Source organism: Parasteatoda tepidariorum, chromosome 1, assembly GCF_043381705.1.
Source record: "Parasteatoda tepidariorum isolate YZ-2023 chromosome 1, CAS_Ptep_4.0, whole genome shotgun sequence".
Lineage (NCBI taxonomy): Eukaryota > Metazoa > Arthropoda > Arachnida > Araneae > Theridiidae > Parasteatoda > Parasteatoda tepidariorum.
The window spans coordinates 29,912,977-29,934,939 of record NC_092204.1 but is presented as its reverse complement, the minus strand read 5'-3'; the positions used below and the strand labels follow the sequence as shown (position 1 = coordinate 29,934,939).

The window sequence follows — 21,963 nt, the reverse complement described above, 5'->3', positions numbered from 1 at the left end:
CAACGAATATTGTTACGACAGAAAATTATTAGGTGTTACAATAACGATAAAATTTTGGTCAAGCTCATCTCTAGAAAGTCATTTAAGCTTTAAAAGTCACGTTTTTTTTATTCGTCACGAGGCATTTACAAAGTATAAGGTTCTAAAGTATAAGTCGTCAAATGAAAAGACATAAACTAAATCTTCATCTCATCTGTATTAATTTATCTAAATCTAGATCTGAATCTAGATCTATACACGCCCAAGGAATAACCTCCTCTATAATTTAATCTTGTGTTTCGGTAACCACATTGCAACACAAGCATAAATAGTTCATGTTTAGAGGAAAAAGTGGCCCCATGTACATATTTAAATCTCTATGTTTAATATCTATGCCTGTGTTTTATAACTAGGTGTTATAAGCCTTATATAATTACTCATCATTTTTAATACTTCATAAAAAAAATTAAACAGAAGTTTAATATACTCGTAGTTAGAATTGTTGAACTTCTCACTATTACTTACGTAAAAATTTTTTACTATTCTAAATAACTTCAGTATTCGAGAAAAAAAAGCAGATCAACTTCAGTAAGAGGTAGGGTCACTGGCCAGGAACACCACTCACACAACTTAAATGTTTTATCTTTTTATAAACAGCTTTGGCCACATTTAGAAAAAATACATTTTTGGGGGAATTCAATGGTTATTTCTGCATGGTGACAAAATTTTTCCTCTTCAAAAAAGCGTAAAAGCTTGCAGCTTATGCTTTTTGTATTTCACTGTATCTATACTGTACGATGAGTCCTCACCAGAAATATAAATTTTAAAAGCAGGAACTAAAGTGTTCTTCAATAAACGAATATTTCCAAGATTAATTCATATATTATTTTGCCAACTAACATGAAAATACAAGGTTATTGAACAGTTTTACTAAAAGGTTTTTTTTTCATCTTATAAAAAGCAACTATTGCTTATCGTGAGTATATTGAAGGACCCGCCTCCACAAAAGATGTAAATCACAAAAGTTATAAGGTTAAAAGGTTAAAGGCTACCGCGATCGTTATTTTCTAATCTACAAAGGTGTAAGAATGAATCATGTAAAGAAAAGCCGCAGAAGATTTAAAACCAGAAAGAAAAAAAAAACAAATTTAATGTCGTGCGTGTTATTGTGATAGAATAATTTTTTTCCTCTCCTTCATGTCACTATTTCTGAAAAGTTTTTGCTTTACGTAAATTTTCTTCATCACTGCTTTCACATAAGCCTTTGATTTATCTGATTCTTCAAATAAATGCGGGTTCTACGATTCCGTGGTGCTTTTGTCTTATTTTGCAGTTTTTTTTGTTTGATATTGGATTGCTGCTCACTTTTTTATTGCGTTAGGCATACGTATATTTTACATATATCAGAAGACTTTTATAGAGACTATATAAAAGAGATGTGAATTGACCCTTCTGACAGAACACGCTAAATAGTTATAGAATTAACAAAGATACTAGCGTCAAAAATAAGGTATGAAATACGTCATTGAAGTCAATCATTGGACACATTCTTCGTCCAAGTTAATCATGTTTCATTTATGTCCCCTCAATTGTATTATTCTTACATTGTATGGTAATAAAATGTTTAAGGGGATTCAGTAAATTCACTGTAATACGTCGTAAGAATTCGATACCACTTTAATGTTTAAAACAGTTCACTCTTTAAATTTTTTCTTTTTAAATCTTATGAGCTCAATGGAGAAATCAAGGTTTTCGCAATCGACCGTTAGACGATTGTTAGTTTTGAGATTTGGTAGGTTGAGATAAGCTCGGGCTTGTTTTTAGAGGTCCGAATAATTTTAATCGAAGCTTACCCGACCCCGAGATACATAGTATTACTTAGAGTATTACTTTATTGGATTTCGTATATAAGTTTCTATTATGTAACTGTAAATAAGTCGCAGTATTCAGGAATATTTTATTCCTCCGAAAAAATAATCAAGGAAAAAAATGGTTTTATCGGTACCGAACTATAATTAACCCGGTTATATAATCACACCACACAATCATAAGTTACATAACCACAACAAAAAAGCGTTAGCTTAAAAAAATATAATGAGTAGTTAATATTATTTGATCGAATCTCTAAGTTACTGAATGGAAATTCACCCGGTGTTTATAATCATACCATACAAGCAAGAGTTACCCAATCTGAAAAAAAAAAGCATTATCATAAAAAATAATAAATGCATGAGTTGTGAATCGAATAAACACACAGAAATGACCACCACAATTATAGAGAATCCCTAATAGGTAGCCTTGATTTTTTTTATAGATTACGTCACGGGAATAATTGATTTCGCTCTAAGGGAAAAAAAGCGAAAGTGACTATAAATTAGAAACTCTATTTTTTTTAGCCGGTGTTCACTGAGCTGTACTCTATTACCGGAGGCTAAAGAGCTAATCATGAATATGTATAATGAGCTTGAAAATAAAGAGAGATAATGCTAATATTACGCATGTGTGACGTGTAAGGTAAGAAATACTACGCAAGCAAGAAAAACGACCCGGATTTTCCCGAGGAAGCTCATCTAAATACGTAATCGGTTACTGTCAAGTTCACTTTCAAGAAGATGTACATATTTTCTAGAAAGTTATTTCAGTGCATTGACTTTGTTGAGTGTAATCACAAAAATTGACAGCATATTTATAAAAAAAAAAAAAAAAAAAACAAGCTGCACCTGGAAAATATGGGGGTAGCCGCAATCTAGAAAATCAGAATTGCGATTGAAAGTTTGTACTTAATGGTAATTTTACTTGCACATTTTTTCATATCTTGATAAATTTTAGANGTTCTTTAGTTCGCAAGTCTGTATCACGGCTTGAATATCAATACATAGAAATAGTTTCAATCATTATCCCATAAAATCTTGAGAAAAATAATTATTTTTTCTAATTATGTTTTTACGGTGCAGTTACTATATTATGTTAAATTCTTATATGTGTTGCATTTTCAAACCTCATTCATACAGACGATAAATTTTATGGTTTAAAATTATTAATCATAATAGTAATAACATTATGATCGATTTCATTAAATTTAATTGACGTAATAATTGTACTCAATGAAAAATTAGATTTGAACTACAATTAAAAAAATTCTTAAAGATTTCAAATATTTATTTAATGCGATTGTTAATAACGACTTCCAATGCTTAGAAAAAAATGTTCTGATAATTGAAATTTTATAGTTTATTTAAAATTGCAGAAACACTACATAAATCTATTTCACTTCGCTAGACAAGATAAGCTATTCATGAAATGGTGGTAAGTCAAGGTCAAGCTTCTTTCATGCTTAGAAAATTTTCCCTCTGATAGCTAAGACTTTTCCCTCTCATGACTAAGACTTCGATTACACACTTGCGGACAGGAAAAATCCTTCTTCATACCAGGAGAAATAGTAACCTTGTTATAAGAAAAGCGCCAAGAGAAATAAACTATATCATGCCAAGAAAGTATTAAGCCAAGCCCGTTCTAGGGGGGCTTTTTAACGCACCTGAAAGCAATTATCCTTATCTTGACAGCTTAACTTTGGGCGAGGTCTACAATGAACCCCAGTGGGTTTGCCAGCCAATGGGTTACCTGTGGTGTTATTCAAATTTTTTTTTTTTAAATCTTGAATTGCTTTTTTTCTCTTTACCCCTTCTATAAAATTTTAATTACTATATACTCACCTAATTTTCGCAATCAAGACGATTTTCTGACAAAATTTTTTTTTTTAAAAAACGAACAAACACTGTAGCTTTAAAAGGACAAATTTAGAAGCAGTGCGTTGAGGGGCAGGTACTAAATTTATTTTTCTTTTTATTATATTTTTACTTATATCTTTAAATGACAGCTGACTGCGAAATTTTATTATTATTATTATTATTTTTTGTAAAATTCATTTAAAATTTGCCTTTGGCGACCAGATTGGTCACCATTCAGCATTATCTAGCACGGCATATCTTTAATGACAACCATGCCGAATGTACCACATAATTGTATTTTAATATTTTAGCTCTTCAACCTATTCTTGCTCGAATACGCAATATACGCAATATTTTTCCAGTTTAGATTATTAACGTAATGAACAGCATTACTGTGTTGTTTCTTTCATAGAAAAACTAATGATGAAAAACTTATGCTGCCAAATTTTTACATTTTTAAAAATCTGAAATGCTTTTTTAAAAGGAAAATGAATACAAATGGATTAAAACCTTCCCTTTTTTTCTTCCTTTTTCCTTTTTTGTATTAATACTTCTCAAAACAATGAGAGAGAAAAATGGCGAATTTAACCACTGAAGGCTGTCTATATTTTAAAATAAAAGAATAATTTTCCTAACTCAATATTTCACGTGTTGAAAAGTGAAGGTGACATATATATATTAAAGGAAAGTGGTGCTAAAATGTAAAAGATGACTAAACATATGTCTTAAATTACGTATTTTCGTGAAGAGGTCACTTTGTTTACTTCTTTTAAAATCTTCTCAATTTGTTTCGCGACCTTCGAAGAGTAATAAAAAGCAATTCGAGATAAAATCATAATTAATAGTAATTGGTTGAACAAACATAAACAAGGCGATGACGAAATAGTTTATTTTATTCATTGCAGTTGGTCAAGTATATTACAGGTTGAATTTTCTAGATAACATCCCCTAAGGTCATTCAATGGAGGTTAGTTTTCCTTGCCTTGAAGAAAAATTGCCCACCATAAGGACAATCGATAATTTTGAGAGAAATTTTTTAATATAATGATATATACATATTGATAGATATATATTGAATTTTTGATTAAGGATAAAACATTGATCATAAAATAATGCTTTAAAAAATACATTCCTGTAAAACAAGCAAAGAATATAGTTACGATAGAAAATTATTAGCTGTTTTAATAACGATGTAATTTTGGTCAAACTCATCTCTAGAAAGTAATCTAAGTTAATAAAAGTCACATTCTTATTATTCGTCGCGATGCATTTATAAAGTATCAGGCTCAATTAAAATCATTTTTTCAGTGCATGTCGCAATCAATCAATCAATAGTTAATTCAATGCCTAAATCAGAAATATTTACTCCTGTTAAATAGATGAAATTTATTTAATGAATAAATGACAAATATCGTTACATTTGTAAGATTATAAACAATGTGTTAAAACTAATTTACCCATAGTACATTTTTAGAAAAAAATATTAGCATGGCATTAGTACTTAAGTTAATATTTTTGGTTATTCAGCTTAAAAAAAAATCGCATTTTAATGTTAAAATTTTTTTTTATAATTAAATACTAAAATGTAAAATGGGAACATTAGCATTTAATTTTTTTTCCATAAAGACGTAGATATTTTTTAACGTATTTGTTTTAAGGAAAAATTACTGTATGTCTATGCGATATCATATCCTATGCGATAATGCATATTTCAGTTTATGATGCGATACTCTAAGGTCATGTGCATTAAGTGTTATTTTCAAAGAAGCAGACAAGTGTATATGTATGTATAAAAACTTATACGGTCTTTCTAAACTTGTAAGAGCGCACAAAAAATGAAATAAAAATATAATTTAGAAAACAATCTGTAGCTTTCCGAGGCAACGTTAAATCCAGATTTGATCTTAATTTTAATCTTATCATCTTAAATTTAATCTCTTCGTAATTTTATTCTATGATCCTATCTTATTTTTAAACTCTTAGTTTGATTTTTAGTTATATCTATTACCACTAGTCAAAATAGTCGTCAAATGAAAACATATGAACTAAATTTTCATCTCATCTGTATTAATTTACCTAAATCTAGATCTATACACGTCCAATGAAGCCCTTCTCTATAATTTAATCTTGAGTTTCAGTAACCACATTGTATCATCAGTAACCTACATCAGTAACCAAGCATAAATAGTTCATGATTAGAGGAAAAAGAAACCCCATATTACAATCTTTATGTTTAATATCTATGTCTGTGTTTTATAACTACTAAGCCCTTTATAAGTCTTATGTAATTATAATTACATATCATTTTTGATGCTTCATGAGAAATTAAACAAAAGCTTAGTATACTAGAAGCTAGAATTGTTGAACTTTTCTTCTTCCTAGTTTTGTCCTTTCTTCTCACTATTATTAACATACCAATTTTTTTATTATTCTAAATAACTACAGTATTTGAGATAAAACAGATCAACTTTAGTAAGAGGATGGATCACTGGCCAAGAACTCCACTCGCACAATTTAAAGTATTTATCATTTTATGAACAGATTCGACTACATTTTGAAAAAAAAAAAAAAAAAANAAAAAAAAAAAAAAAAAAAAAAAAAAAAAAAAAAAAAAAAAAACAATTTTAGGGGAATTCAACAATATAGCGACAAAAATTTTTTTCAAGAAAAATGTAAGGGCTGGCAGCCTATGCTGTACCTATACTGTACGATGACTCCTCGCAACAAATATAAATTTTAAAAACAGGAACTAAATTATTCTTCTATAAAGGAATATTTGCATGATTAATTCAGATATTATTTCAACAACTAACATAAAAATACAAGGTTATTGAACAATTTTACTAAAAGGTTTTTTTCATCTTATAAAAAAAAACTATTGCTTATCATGAGTGTGCTGAAGGACCCGCCTCCACAAAAGATGTAAATCACAAAAGTTATAAGGTCAAAGGCTACCACGATCGTTATTTTCCAATCTACACAGGTGTAAGAATGAATCATGCAAAGAAAAAGCGCAGAAGATTAAAAACCAGAAAAAAAATTGAATGTCGTGTGTGTTATTGTGACAGAGTAATTTTTTCCCTCCCTTTCATGTCACTATTTCTGAAAAGTTCTTGCTATACGTAAAATTTCTTCATCACATCTTTCACACAAACCTTTGATTTATTTGATTCTTTAGATAAATACGAGTTCAACGTTTCCGATGTGTGTTATTTAAATTTTTTTTTGATTCATATTGGATTGCTGCTCACTTCTTTATTGCGTTAGGCATAAGGTTTTTCATACGTATATTTTACGTGTAGAGCCATTACATTACGACCACCCTGCTAATAACATATAGGACCTCCTTTAGCCCTCAAAACTGCTAGCACCCGCCGTGGCATTGATTCCACAAGGTGCTGATAGGTAGTCTGAGGTATCTGGTACCAAGCTCTCACCAACTGGTCCTGCAATTCCCTCACATTGTGAGGGGGTAGCGTGGCAGCACGAATTTGGTTTTCTAAGTAGGACCAAAAATGTTCTATTGGATTAAGGTCAGGTGAATTTGGGGGCCAAGACATGACTTGAAAGTCACTGGAATGTTCCTCGAACCAATCCATGACGATTCGGCCCTTATGACATGGTGCATTATCTTGTTGGTAAACACCATCCCGCGCAGGAAAAACTGTTGCCATGAATGGGTGAACCTAGTCTGCAACTATGTTCAAGTAGCTTACAGACGTCAGGGATTGTTCTATGAGGATTATGGGTCCTAATGTGCCCCATGAAAACATTGTTCCTGGGCGAGAAATCATGAAATCCTGGGCGAGTCCATTGTTATAGATGGAGGGTGGTCATAATGTAAAGGCTCTTCGGTGTATATGAGGGGACAAAATCAACAACAATCAGGGGACAAAATCAATTTCATAGAGACTATATAAAAGAGATGTGAATTTATCCTTCTGGCAGCACACGTCGTTGTAGAATTAACAAAGATACTAGCTTCAAAATTAAGGTATGAAATACGTCATTGAAGTCAATCATTGGACACATTCTTCTTCCAAGTTAATCATGTTTCATTTATGTCCCCTCCCCCTCAAGTGCATAATTCTTACTCTGTAAGGTAATAAAATGTTTCAGAGGGTTTAGCAAATCAGCGTTATTACGTCGTAGGAATTTTCGTTTTTACGATACCACTTTAATGTTTGAAACAGTGTTCACCCTTCAAATTTTTTCTTTTTAAATCTTATGACCACAATGGAGAAATCAAGGTTAGCCCACGAGAGCGTTAAAGCAATCTACCAAAAAATGCCTCTAAGAGCTGCTAGTAGTTCGCGATCGACTGTTAGACCATTGTTAATTTTTATATTTGGTAGGTTGAGATGAGCTCGGACTTGCTTTTGGAGGTCAGAATAATTTTAATCGAAGCTTACCAGAGCCCGCGATACATAAGATTACTTAGAAACCCGCCTGGTAATTAAATCTTTTCTCTAAAAGTTTTTTCTCTGCCGAATCACTGACTACTACTACAAATATTATTGACTGCCATTAATTATTAAAAGTTATAAGACACGTGTTGTGTACATAACAGTTTATTACTAGGAAAAAGTAAATAATTGCCAATAGTTCATAATTTTATACAATTTTAGTTTTCGCTTTCCTTAAAAAAGTCATCTCTTATTCGAGTCGAGATTTCATATATAATTTTCCATTATGTAACTGTAAATAATACGTAGTATTCAGGAATATTTTATTCCTCCAAAAAAATAATCGAGGAAAAAAATGGTTTTAGAATCGGTGCCGAACTATAATTAACCCGGTTATATAATCACACCACACAATCATGAGTTACACAATCACAACAAAAAAGCGTTATCTTAAAAACATTAATGATTTGCATGGTTAGTTAATATCGTTTGATCGAATTTCTAAGCTACTGAATTGCAATTCACCCGATTTTGTAAACATACCATACAAGTGTGAGTTACACAATCTTAACAAAAAAGCGTTATCTTAAAAACATTAATGATTTGCATGAGTAGTTAATATCGTTTGATCGAATTTCTAAGCTACTGAATTGCAATTCACCCGATTTTATAAACGTACCATACAAGTGTGAGTTACACAATCTTAACAAAAATGCGTTATCCTAAAAACATTAATGATTTGCATGAGTAGTTAATATCGCTTGATCGAATTTCTAAGTTACTGAATTGCAATTCACCCGGTTTTCATACCATACAATCGTCAGTTACACAATCTTAACAAAAAAGCGTTGTCATAAAAAAATTATAAATGCATGAATTGTGAATCGTTTGAATTGAATAAACGCACAGAAATGACCACCACAATTAGAGAGAATCCCTAATAGGTAGCCTTGATATTTTTTTATAAATTACATAATTACGTCACGTTGATTTCGCTCTAAAGGGAAAAAAAGTTTAAGTGACTATAAATTAGAGACTCTATTTTTTTAGCCGGTCTTTACTACGGTGATCGGAGGCTAAAGAGCTAATCATGAATATGTATAATGAGCTTGAAAATAAAGAGAGATAATGCTAATATTACGCATGTGTGACGTGTAAGGTAAGAAATACTACGCAAACAAGAAAAACGACCCGGATTTTCCCGAGGAAGTTCATCTAAATACGTAATCGGTTACTGTCAAGTTCACTTTCAAGAAGATGTACATATTTTCCAGAAAGTTATTTCAGTGCATTCACTTTGTTGAGTGTAATCACAAAAATTGACAGCATATTTATAATAAAAAAAATAAAAAAAACATCGTACATATTTGAAAGGCTTATTCGGATGCAATGACATGCCAAATTTCTTATGTATCATAGCAGTGATCTCCAAACCTCGAGTCACGAATTGGTACCGGGTCGAGGGTCAAATGGTACCGGGCCGCCCAAGGAGCATTAAATTGATGCTATTTTATTAATAAAGGTGTATTTCTTTGGGGTTTGTACGAGTTTTCATGGACGAGAGGTTAGTCTGGAGCTCAGATACGCCACATAAAGCCGCACTTATACCACGCATGCAATTTTATTTTATTTTGAAGGCATGTTTTAATACAGTTAAATTAAATTTATTAAATCAAAACGATCTAAATTATAAACAATCAACGTTTTCTTCCCCCCCAGCGGGCTGTGGTAAAATTTTTAAACGATGATCGCTCAGCAGGGATAATTAGGTTGGAGAACATTGTGGGTATTATATGATTTAAAAAAAAAATATTAAAAATTACTCACTTCAATCAGTTTTTATGTCGTATTTGAGTATGCGGCAAAAGTTAGAATAGTCAGAATTAGTTAAATAATGGTTCGAAATCATCAAAATTTTTGAAACTGGAGTAATAGCTGAAATAAAAGACTGTCCACTACACTCAAAGATAAATGTGCACTGAATTATTTGAATGGTGTATATTGTCTAGAATTCGATTTGACTATATCAGCAAATTTTTGTTATTTACAACGAAAAAAAATAAGGAAATGATTGATTTGGCATTTAAAATTTATACCCTGTTTATTAATACTTACTTATTAAAGTGACAAGATTACATGTAAAAAAACGAAGATATACAAAGACAAGTAACATACGTTGTAAGCTAATTGAAAAATTCAGCTCTTTTTAAACTTCGCCAACAATTTACAATGCACCATGCTTATTGAAAAAGTCCTCAGTATTTTTTTTTTAGCTGTCTTGTTTTTGAGTCACATTACAATTAGTCTATATGTCATTTGGCTATTTAGGAAATTTTCGAAGAATAGCAATCTGAATGAATTTGCTAAGACTCATAGCAATAAAAAACTTTAAATATTGTTATTAACAACAAACCTTCATTATTCTGGGCTTGTTGCAAACTATCTGAATAAAATCAGGTTAAAACAAGGAATGTAATAAATAAATTAAATAAAAGAACAAGGCATACTTCAGAAAATCGAAAAAGTTTTAGGCTATTAGAAAAATACTGATGACTTCTCCAATTGCATTGAAAAATCACAGCAGCAGTTTGGAAAAAGCGGGATACTTCAATTAGCCTAAGAGATCTGTGGTGGCTCAGGGGATAGAGAGTTTGCCCCCAAATGACGTGACTAGATTCGAATCTCCACGGTGGCTGATTGATACGAATTCTGCTCCCCGATGGCTCCCACTACAGTGTGGACGTATAATATCCTCAGTGGTAAATGGATCATGGTGAGAATTCCCTTGCCGTCGGAATAATCGTGAGGGTTTTCGTGGTTTTCCTCTCCATGTAACATAAATGCGGTTCCATGCGGTCTTTATTAAGGTTAGTTTGTCCCAAAACATGTTTTCCCTTGTTTTCTGGGTGGAGTTCAAAATAACAAGGCTACGGAGTTGAGCCGTTTATAAAAAGAAATAAAATTAGGCTAAGACACATACACTTAAGCTTTTTCACAACAGGATATATAATCTAACTGGTGCACACTTTATTAAGAAAAAAATTATTATTTCAGTTGCTTTTTTACCGGTAGGTAGAAAATGGTGTTAATTTACAGACGAAATAATGTAAGAGCTGCTCAGCGAAAAAGTTCACAGGATTCGCAAAACAATAGACGACACAAAATTATTTCGCTTTAATAGCACTGATTATTATTTACTAAAAATATCTGATGGATAACTACACTTATGGAAAAAATATCCCAACACCAAGAAAAAATTATAGTGGAGCAATGAAATTTCGTATAGCCATCACTTCAGTATCGCGTATCGCTTTAATAGCACTGATTATTATTTACAAAAAAATCTGATGGATAACTACACCAATAGAAAAAAAATCCCAACACCAAGAAAAAATTATAGTGGAGCAATGAAATTTCGGCGATGTGTTTGTCCGAGTAACATATTTAATTGATTGAAGTTTCAAGATCACAGGTTAATGTAATTAAGAGTAAAACCCTTTCAAATGGGAAATACTGGTACATTATTAACCAGTGTAACCACCAGAATTTTGAATGCAAGCCTGCAAACGGGTATGCATTGTGTCATACAGATGCCATATGTCAATTTGTGAAATGGGGTTCCATGTCAGTTGCACTTTATAAGTCAATACGGGGATAGTTATGCTGGTTGTGGATGACGCTGAGTTTATATAACTTAACTTGAATTCATCTTAACTAAATCAGAAATGAACTATTTGAAACATAAGTTTTGTTTCAATATTAAATTTAAAAAGAATATCTCTCAAATAATTTGATAGAACAATCAACAATGCTTATTTTTTTGGTTTGAAAAAGTGAAGCTTTGCCGACTTAATTAAAAAGTTCCCAACAGTTTCATATTTTACAAGGACACTGGAGATAAACAAAGAAAATATATAATACATTTTCACAACCTAAAACATTACACCGTGCAATTATTAGATTTTCTGAAGGTGACGAATGACTTTTCTACAATGTTCTTCTTTTTCTATAAATGATAGGATGTCAAAGGGCAAGAAACCTTAGTCTTGTGTAAATCGTAAAAACTATTAAATTGTTTCAGAAGGCCAAAACTTTTTTTTCTTCCCAATTTAGATACGGCAATTTATTAATTGAATTATAGGGCATGAAATTTAATTCTTATCTGCCCTTTTTTATGGATCTAATAAACAAAACAACAACAAAAAGTTTGAATTGTAAGCTTTTACCTATCTTGCAAGTTACATAAAGTGGTTATATGAAATACAAATAAGCTTCCATTGTCTTCCAGTTTATATTTTTTTGCGTACAAAAATAAAACAGAACTGTAAAAACTATCTTAAATATAAATACTAAAATTACATTAAAGAAACATGCTGTGCTCGTTTCTGTAGCTTTTTAGTTTTTATTGATCATGCGGCAGACAAGTTAAAAAATGAGTCTAGAAAATGTACAGCTTTACAGTGGTTCATAGAAGAAAATTCTAAACAAAAGTCAAATTACCGGAATAATTTGCGTTGTAGTATTATAAATATTGCTATTAACAAAAAGAGTACAGTGAAATCTGCCAATTTGATAACCTATCTAAGTTAACTTCGATTATCAAGAACCGAATTTATCTTCTATAAAACCTTTGAAAAACGTCTTTTGAATCTTACACATGAATACCACTGAAATAAGTCAAATGTGTCATGGATTAATATTAAATGCTGCTCTTAACCGTTCATGAGTTGAACGAAAAGAATATTTTTTCTTTAGAAAATTTTCTGTACTTTTATGTTAGGTATGCATTAGAATTTCGCTGAATTGATAAAAGAACTTTAACAACTAAACTAAGCCCTTTGATTTGACATGACCATAAAACAAAATTACTAAGGGCTATTTTAAAAGGTTTGCAAGTACAAATGAGTTTGAAAATGTTGAAATGAATTATAATGCTACGTTTTTTAATTGCACAAATTCTTGTGTATTGATGTGTAGAAAATAACACTGGGAACAATTCTATTCCTGTTGTAGGATACTTTTGTAAGAATCTTAAATATTTTGGCGTCGCTGATTTCGAATCAGTAATCGGTTTCTCTCTAAAAACTACAATTTTTATGCAATTCAATAATATATTCCTAACCAGGATTTTTTAAAATTCACTCGAGTGAGTACTATTTGCTTCAACTTCTTTGCCACGTAGGGAGTGGTAGAAGAAGGCGATAATACATTTTAGTTTCGTTGAGGTTAAATGTATATTTTTTGTTTGTTATTTTCAAAAGAGCAGAATATATATTATAATTTCTCTAAATAGTTTTTCTTTTTACAGTTCATCAGTGAAAAATGCTGCCATTTAAATTGCTTATCACTACGGTCTATAACTAGAAATATTATTTAATTGACTACTAGAAGGTTACACAATGAACAAAAAAGGAATGCACAGTTTGTACTACTTTTTATCCTTGACAAACAGGTGAAATATGGTAATTTTCAGACTAACGTTGACAGCTTCTGCATCCAAATCAGCTTAAATATTTTATTAGTCGCCACTACAATCCTTCCTTCTGTAAATTATTTTCTTAAATATATTATTTATACTTTGTAATTTATAATCGAAGTTTTTTTTTTTTTTTTTTTTTNTTTTTTTTTTTTTTTTTTTTTTTTTTTTTTTTTTTTTAAAGAAAAGCATTCAATGAATTAATATTATTAACCGATAATTAACTAAGTCTAGACAAACTACGATTTCCCAAGGTTTCGCCACTTCTCTTCCTGTCATTGTACTGCCTCTTTTAAAATACGTTTTAAATATTATCCCTAGACTTATTTAATCTATCAATTACTCGATCAAATTTATGTAAATTGAGCTGGATCGTTAAATGTATATGAATGTATTGTATAAATGTATGTGAACTTTCGCCTGATTTTAATTTTTTGAATATATTTTTGCTTAATTATTTTTTGTGATTACGAGTAATCTGTGAAATTATGATCTAGCTATTTTTATCACTTTTTTTATTAAGATTTTTTGTAGTAGCAGAGAGATATTACAGCTAATTTTACAATTTTAATTAAGAATTTTTTAATAGCGCGAAGAATATTATGCTAACTTTGTAGTACAGTGACCACAAAAGAAAAAAAGGAAAACGAACCACTTTGAATAATTTTGATATAATGATCGGATCTTCACGTTCTAGGACTCAATATTAATGGTTTGAGAGGGTGACTTCCCGTATACTAACTAATTTCTGCAGACGATATTTTTGGTTATAAAATCAGACACAAAAAACGTGCTATCTTTAAATGAACTTAGTTTCTTTTTTTTTTTGTGACTGGTACGGATTTCTGACCCCTGAGTTATAAGGGGTGACCTCAATCTGGGAAATACGGTCTTAATAGTTTGGTCAGGAGATCAGTCTAAAGTTTAGACCCCTTAATGTTAATTTTACTTTTTGAAGCCATCACTAAAGAACTTTTTAATCGTATTTTTGTTCTTAGTCTGATGAGAGACTAAGAACAAAACATCATAAAAACATGAAAATTTATGATGTTTTGTTCTTATATATATATATATATATATATATATATATACAGAGAGAGAGAGAGATACAGAGGAAGAGAGAAGATTCTCTTGCAATCTAACCGGTGACGGTTGTTGTTGTTTCTAATGCATGCCACTTGTCAATATCAGCAAACCTGCTATTGGAATTCAAGTGATTTTTATGGCAGAGGGTGTGTTTCTTGTTTATTTCAGTGGCGCCATCTATGGCCAAGAATATGACTTCATCCAAACACACGTCCCAGTCCCTTTTACAGGAAGTATCCATTCAAACTCAGTTCATTCATCCACAGAACATTAACACAATTCCGCACCCTAAGCAGTATTGATTTGCTATGCAAATTTGATTTGTTATCTCCCCCCGATAGATTTAATGTGCGCCAGTCACCATTTAATAAGCAGGGATTCTACGGCAGGCGGGATTTGTACTGACGAAATCACGAACATGACCCCAGCGTCCTACTAACGGGGATATAACGTTTGAAGGGTTTTTTTCTCTCTCCATGTAACGCAAATGAGGGGTTAGTTCAATCAAAAAGTCCTCCAAGAAGGCAAATTTCTTACAATACTTTATCCAAGAGTTCCCTTGTCTTCTGGATTTGGTTCAAAATTAGAAGGCTACGGGATTGAACATTAGTAATTGTAAACCTAAAAATTGCGTCGGCTGTTCTACGATGGTCAGAAAATTATTAAAAAAAAATATGAAAAAAGGAGCTAAGATAACAAAAATGTTATTTATTTTTCGAAACTGAAAAAAAAAATTAAAAAAATGGTGGATTTAAGCAACTAATGCATGTATTACAAAGGAATGAATATATTTTCAATTTAATATATTTTAAAACTTTTCCTATACATTTTAACTTAATAAATATTGTTATAACACTTAAAAAAATATTCGGTGGTGCAAAAATATCAATTGCGTTGCGTGAAAGCAAAACTCTATGTTCATTTCATGTTGTACTTGTAGCTTAATTAATACCATTTGTTTATTTTCAGGATTATTACACCAACATTAAATGAACGTGTAAATATTTCAAACACTTTATTTTATTTTTTTCAAATCCTTAAAAACGATTATCAAATTCTGTTTTAGTTTTTTTTATTTCCTTAGTTTGGTTCTCCTTTAAAGAAGTTATTTAACAACGAAAAGTGTTTANATGATACAGAAAATATATATATGAGTGTATTTATAATGAACTACAAAATTTCCCCCATTACTAATTCAAATACATATTTTTTTATTACTTTCCTTATGACCAGAGAAGATAAATGAAAGTCACAGATTGTGTTTATGTATGGTGTTTGACTACGTAGCATTTGGACACGGAAAGGACGCCCGTTGCCGCATTGTTACTCAACTGCTTCAAAATGTTCACAACGTTTCAAGGTACTCATTCATTATAACAATTGCAAGCTTAACAATGATCAACAAGGAAGTAAAGCTTGAGTAAATTATATATATTCCCCCCCCCCAGAAAAAAAGAATCGATTAGAAGGCTTATATATTCAAATAATCCGTAATTATGGAATGATATATTAATTCCACATTCAATTTCTCTTTCAGACATATTTACTAATTAAGTCGTACGACGGTAATGAATGTTATTATAGAATAGCTTCCATGTCAAATACATTAATTATGTATTAATCATCAGTTGTAGAACTCTTCAGATCAATATATTTAAAAAAACAATTAAATGGTAATAGTATCATGACTTCATTATTAGCGAAGATAACAAGAATATGTTCGTGCGATTATATCACAGGGTTCGTCCCCCTTAACCCTTTGATGAAGAATTTTTATTCTAAACATGTTTTTTCGTTTCATTTTTTTGTATTAATTAGGTCAAAATAAGTGGAAAATATTATGTTTAGCATTTTAATAATTTATGTCTACGAAATACAGCATGAGACACAGGTGTCTCTTTCTGCGTAAAAGGTAAAGTCATTCAATTTTTTTAAAATTTTATACCCACTTTTTACTAAGGGATTGTAAGAACCCTATATCAAATCCTATACGTTATTATAATTAGTATTGTTGTTAAATCGTATCATTAAATTCTATTTTAATGAAATTCACTTTATTACTTCTAAAAAATACACTGCGAGGATTGCAAAAGCTGCGAGCTACGTTAATTACTCAAAGATGCAGGTTAAATGTAGTCAGCAAAAATTTATCTTTTTCAAAATGAAGGAAAACTTTAAAAAAAAAATAATAATTTTCGAACAATATTTTCCGGGCTGCCAAGTTTCTATGCTTTTTGGGAAAAATTATTCTACTGCTACCTAATATTTTTTCCTGTATGTATTTTCTACTTCATTTCATGTAAGTGATTCAAAAGTTCACACAAGGCGCCACTTTGTTCCTGCTCTCTCGCCTTGAGTTTTAAAAAAATTGCCAAAATTATTAAAAAAGTAATTGAAAAAAAATTTTTTTTAGTGATTTTTATTTCATTAATACTCAGTTAACGAAAATAACACCTGATAAAGCGCATTAATTAATATCCTAACATTGAAATTGATTGCCTTAATTTTGAATAATTTGAGAAATGCTAAAGAATGTTACATATACCTAAAACTTTTTGAGAAGTAAAAATTAAATTTTTATTAGAAAGAAGAACAAAAAGAGTTTTGTTCTACGTAGAAATTTAAATTTTCAGTACAATATATTTGAATTTAGAGTTCTCAACATCTATTTGAGCAATGAAAAAAAAAAGAAAAACAGAAGGAAATAAAAAAATAGAAAAGGAAAGAAAATTTCAAATAGATTTGCTATTATCTCTTTTCAGATGATAAGGATTAGAGTTAATTGACTTTAGGAAAAGCACAATTAAATTAAAGCTTTGTAAGTTTTATTTTAATCTGCCGTAATCACTCCCAAATATTTAAGGAAAGAAGATGGGGTAGAGTACAGAAATTGCTTTTTTTATACTTACGTTTTTGTTTCTTTTGTGGTTTTCTATGCTGTCTATCTTTTGTAATCGGAAAAAATGCCTTAAATATTTTTTTATAGCGTATTGGTCCTTTTTTAGAATATTATCAAAAACTAGTTTAAAAATGAGGCGATTTAGTATCAATTTTTACTTTTTCTAGAAACATAAAAATATCGAAAAAATGGCTTATCATTGCCTAGCAATGAAACCTTCATATGTATAACAGTATCTTTAACCATCAATGATACCATTATAGGGAAAATTACTTTGTAATAAAAAGTAGCAATTTATCAATGTTTAAAGTAAGAGGCTATTTTAACCTTGATTACAGATTAAAACTAGAAGCTTTTTTTTACTATTGTAATTTATTATGGTGGACAGACAGGTTTTATTTCTTTTCAGAAACCAAAACTAAGAGTGAAATAATTACGCTACTGAATATGGGTTAAGTTCACGGAATCTCCATAAATCGCCCAGCGTTCTAATTAATGGTCAGTACTCTTTTTCAGGAAGGTAAGAACTAGCGGCAAGGTAAATTCATTACTAATTTTTATCTTGGCGAACAAAATAATTTTACCGCCGTTTTGTAAGCGTGATGTAAAACTTTTGACTGGGACCTGGGAAAATTTTATTGAAATTTTTTTTTAAACTTCAAAGGGCAAGAAAAATTTCTTAAACGCATGAGCTGATTTTGTACTATTGTATGATACAGAAAATATTTCAAAATGGAATACTTTTACGAATTTTTAAAGTTCAAATTTTTAAAAAAAAATTATGTTTTTAATGTAACTGAAAGTAACATGCTTCAGTGTCAAAGTTTTTTGTTGTTGCTGTTTGTTTTGACGCTGGTTTAGTTAAAGTGATAGAAAATAAGAGAACTATCTTCTTGATGTTAACAAAAAAAAAATAATGCCAATTTTTTCATATGGAGTTTTTCTATATATAAATGATTTTTATAGTTATGTATATTATGTTAAAATTCAATATTGGAAAAAAGCGTAACCGAGCCTTATCTTAAATTCTAGTTGGGGGAAAAACATAATTTGCTAGCTATCTGCGAAATAATTCCGTAATTTCTTTTAAATGTATAATGTACGTTATTTTATTTTTAAAAAATGCACATTATCTTTAAGATTTTCGTTTCTTTTTTTCTGACTCTCTAATTACACTCACAAATATATTTTCGAATTTTTTAATTATAAAACGCAGTCTAATAGTTACTAAAAAAAATCTGTTGGAGTATGGGACTTACATTAGTTCTAAAAATATAAGATCCAAAAAAAAAAGTAGCATTAAGTTTTTTTTCCATTCATATTTAAAAATTTATTAATAATTTTGTAAAATGTAAGAAGTTTCAATGATGTATAACTGTTTCTCTTAGATCTAAATTACTGAAAATTTGATAAATTATTGTTCGGAAGTGAGTTGTATTTAGAAGATCTTTCACGTAGAAAAAAACATTGGTGTTTCATGCTGGATTTCATAATTATAAATCATTAAAATACTAAACATATTTTTTTAAACTTATTTTCACCTAAATTAATACAATAATGAAATTAAAGTATGAAAAATATGCTTATTAAAATTTTTGCGTCAAAGGATTAACTGAATTACTTTTTATGTGACTGAAATTGTAATGAACTTTAAGATTTTTGTGTTCAGAACTCCCATAAGTGGCAACTTAAAAAATACACAATTATAATACACAATTCACAGCCAAGCTTTTTAAATCATTAAAGCATAAAAATACAGACCATGCTGGGTTAAAATGAAAATTTATTAAAATTTATACAAAACTTACTTCGAAATGCCCATAATTTCATTTGCTTAAGTCCAGTTAAAAACTTCATTAAGGAACGAGAACAACCTGATGATAAATTCATATCCTCAGATGCTCTCAGTATCTGAGGTAGCATTGATTTCACTAAACTGGACATAGTTTTTTGAAGTTCTTTATCAGTTTTCATCCATCTTTCTAAAGCAGTTAAGTTTCTTTTCACTGGTATAGCTGTAGTAACAGGCTCTTTACTGACAGCTGTAGAATGCACTGCACTTTCGGCAGATACATTAGAAACCGTAATAATCAAAAACAGAAAGCAAACGATAATTGAAGCTTTCATGATTAAATTACATTTATATTAGATTAGATTCGAAATATTTAAAGAACTTTAAAGTTGAGAAAAGTGGAGAAAAAAATTTCTCAGAATTTATACAATTGGAGCAAAATGTTTAAATGTGGCTTATTAGAAAGTTTTCACAGGACTGATACGTTCTTCTTAATACGAAACTAATGAATACTTTTAGTTCTTGCAGATTACCTTTCGAAAAATATAATATTAATTATTCTTTATTTTTATTTATTTATTTTTATTTTTTTGAAGCCGCATCCTTGGTATTTGCTTAATCAAGAAATTTCGAAGTCAATGTCGTCACTGTACCAGCAACGCGATTCGTCCATTCTTGCGTGACGTCACATAGATTCCCGCGTTTATTTACCTTGGTCTCTTTTCTTTTTTCTTTTCACTTTCTCTTGAAGAATTTTTCTTTCATTTCTAGCTGAAACGTGCTAGTGGGAAATTAAACTTAGGAAAGGTGACTTTTAATGAGCTTATTCTAGAAGGGTATGGATCGTTGATACTACAACATCCCTTTTGATGATAAAATGAATGATTTACCCATTGTTCTTACTAATTTTTTTGAAAATATTTTCTTTGAGTGGGTCCAGATTTTTCTTCAGTTACGGTATCGTCAACGTTAAAAGATGCTTTGCATGCTATTGTCATTTGTCGAATTGCATTATCATAATTATTACAATTATTATTATAATGCAATATTAATAATTATAGTATATTTCCCATTATTAGAATACTGATGATAAAAATGCGAAATTTATTACGAATAACTCTTTTCTTATTTATTTATATAACCCGAATTATGTCATACCCGGATGCCCCCTTTGGGGGCGGGACGGGGTTTTAGCAATAAATAGCTTATTTATATAAAAACTTCCAGTTTTTAATTAAATGCAGGCAAACATTTTAAGATTTCTCTAACCCTGACTTCATTAATATATGCTATAAAACCATAAATGAAAACTGGACAAAATACTTTGATTATTAGTTCATAACCAAAATAAAAAAAAAGACGTCAGTATGAACTCTGACTAATAAATTAAAATAGGTAAAACGTGAAATTAAGGAGAGCATGTCTGCATCAAAATAGCAATTTTTTTAAAATTTTCATTTTATTTCACTGGTTTATATAATAAATCTAAGGTACAGTTTAGTTGTTGTTTTTTGCAGTGATTTATTTTTATTTATTTATTTAAATGCAACAATTGTGTGATTTTAAAATCAAGTATAGGTGAATAATAATAGTAATATTAAAAAAGGCTTAGGAGACATTAATATGTTATTTATTTGTGATAGAACTTAACAATGTATTATTGTTACCAATCTTTTTTTAAAAAAAATCATGGTGTAAAATTGAATAGAAGAAATCTACCTAATTTTAATGATTCAAAGTAAAATATATTTGTAAATGGAAATTTTTTAAATTCTCAATCTAATTTTCAAAAGTCAAATCTTCAGTTTTAGGATGAAAAAAAACAACATGTAGATATATTGTCGAAGAGTAAAAATTTTTTTGGATTTTGCTCACTTAATTTCTAGTCCTAGTCCTAGTGTTTTGATTTTATTGGGCACCTGGGTCGCAAAGCGACCTCTATCCCATTCATCTAGAATTTTAACACTGGTTTGGTTGAGCATTGAGGTAAGAAGGAAGTGGAGCTGACAAGGGAAACTAGGGAAGTGTGATTCGCTAATTTTGAAATAAACTAGTAGTATGTATGCCTTATAAGGAATAATTTTAGGGGGCAACATTCGTTTCGGCCCATAGAAGGTCCTGTGAGAGATAAAAAATAATTCAATATATAGAAAAATCGGTATTTTATTACTTCAATGCAGACTATTAGTTATTTTAATTGTCTCATACTCCAACTAATTTGTAATTAATTGGATAATTAATTACTTTCACGTACTATATAATGCATATTTATTGTTAAAATTGATTTCGAAAATTTTATATATCTGTAGTTTTTCCGAAAAACCTGTTAGGTTAATTTTAGAAAAAAATTGACATCAAATTTTTTAAATTCTTTTTTTCAAGAAGCTTTCCAAATTAATTGGAGTATGTAATTGCAAATCAATTAATTAATTAATAATTAATCAACAATTAATTAATTTCCTCATTAATTTATTAATTAGCAAATTAATTAGTTATCCAATTAATTACAAATTAATTGGAGTATGAGATGATTACAATAACTAATAGTCTGCATTGAAGTAATAAAATACCGATTTTTCTATATATTGAATTATTTT

At 29.8% G+C, this 21,963-nt stretch overlaps 2 protein-coding genes across 2 annotated transcripts in view; one reads left to right on the top strand and one right to left on the bottom strand.

The window, feature by feature from the left end:
• Positions 1-19,900, bottom strand: part of LOC107445367 (nose resistant to fluoxetine protein 6-like) — a 51,637-nt gene extending 31,737 nt beyond the window's left edge. The window contains exon 1 of the mRNA XM_043043784.2: positions 19,383-19,900. Within this exon, the coding sequence (XP_042899718.1) occupies positions 19,383-19,701 (319 nt within the window). The 5' untranslated portion in view covers positions 19,702-19,900. The remainder of the gene's footprint in view (positions 1-19,382) is intronic.
• LOC107448249 (cilia- and flagella-associated protein 276) overlaps positions 17,945-21,963 on the top strand; it is a 70,584-nt gene continuing 66,565 nt past the window's right edge. The window contains exon 1 of the mRNA XM_071178157.1: positions 17,945-18,072. Within this exon, the coding sequence (XP_071034258.1) occupies positions 18,070-18,072 (3 nt within the window). The 5' untranslated portion in view covers positions 17,945-18,069. The remainder of the gene's footprint in view (positions 18,073-21,963) is intronic.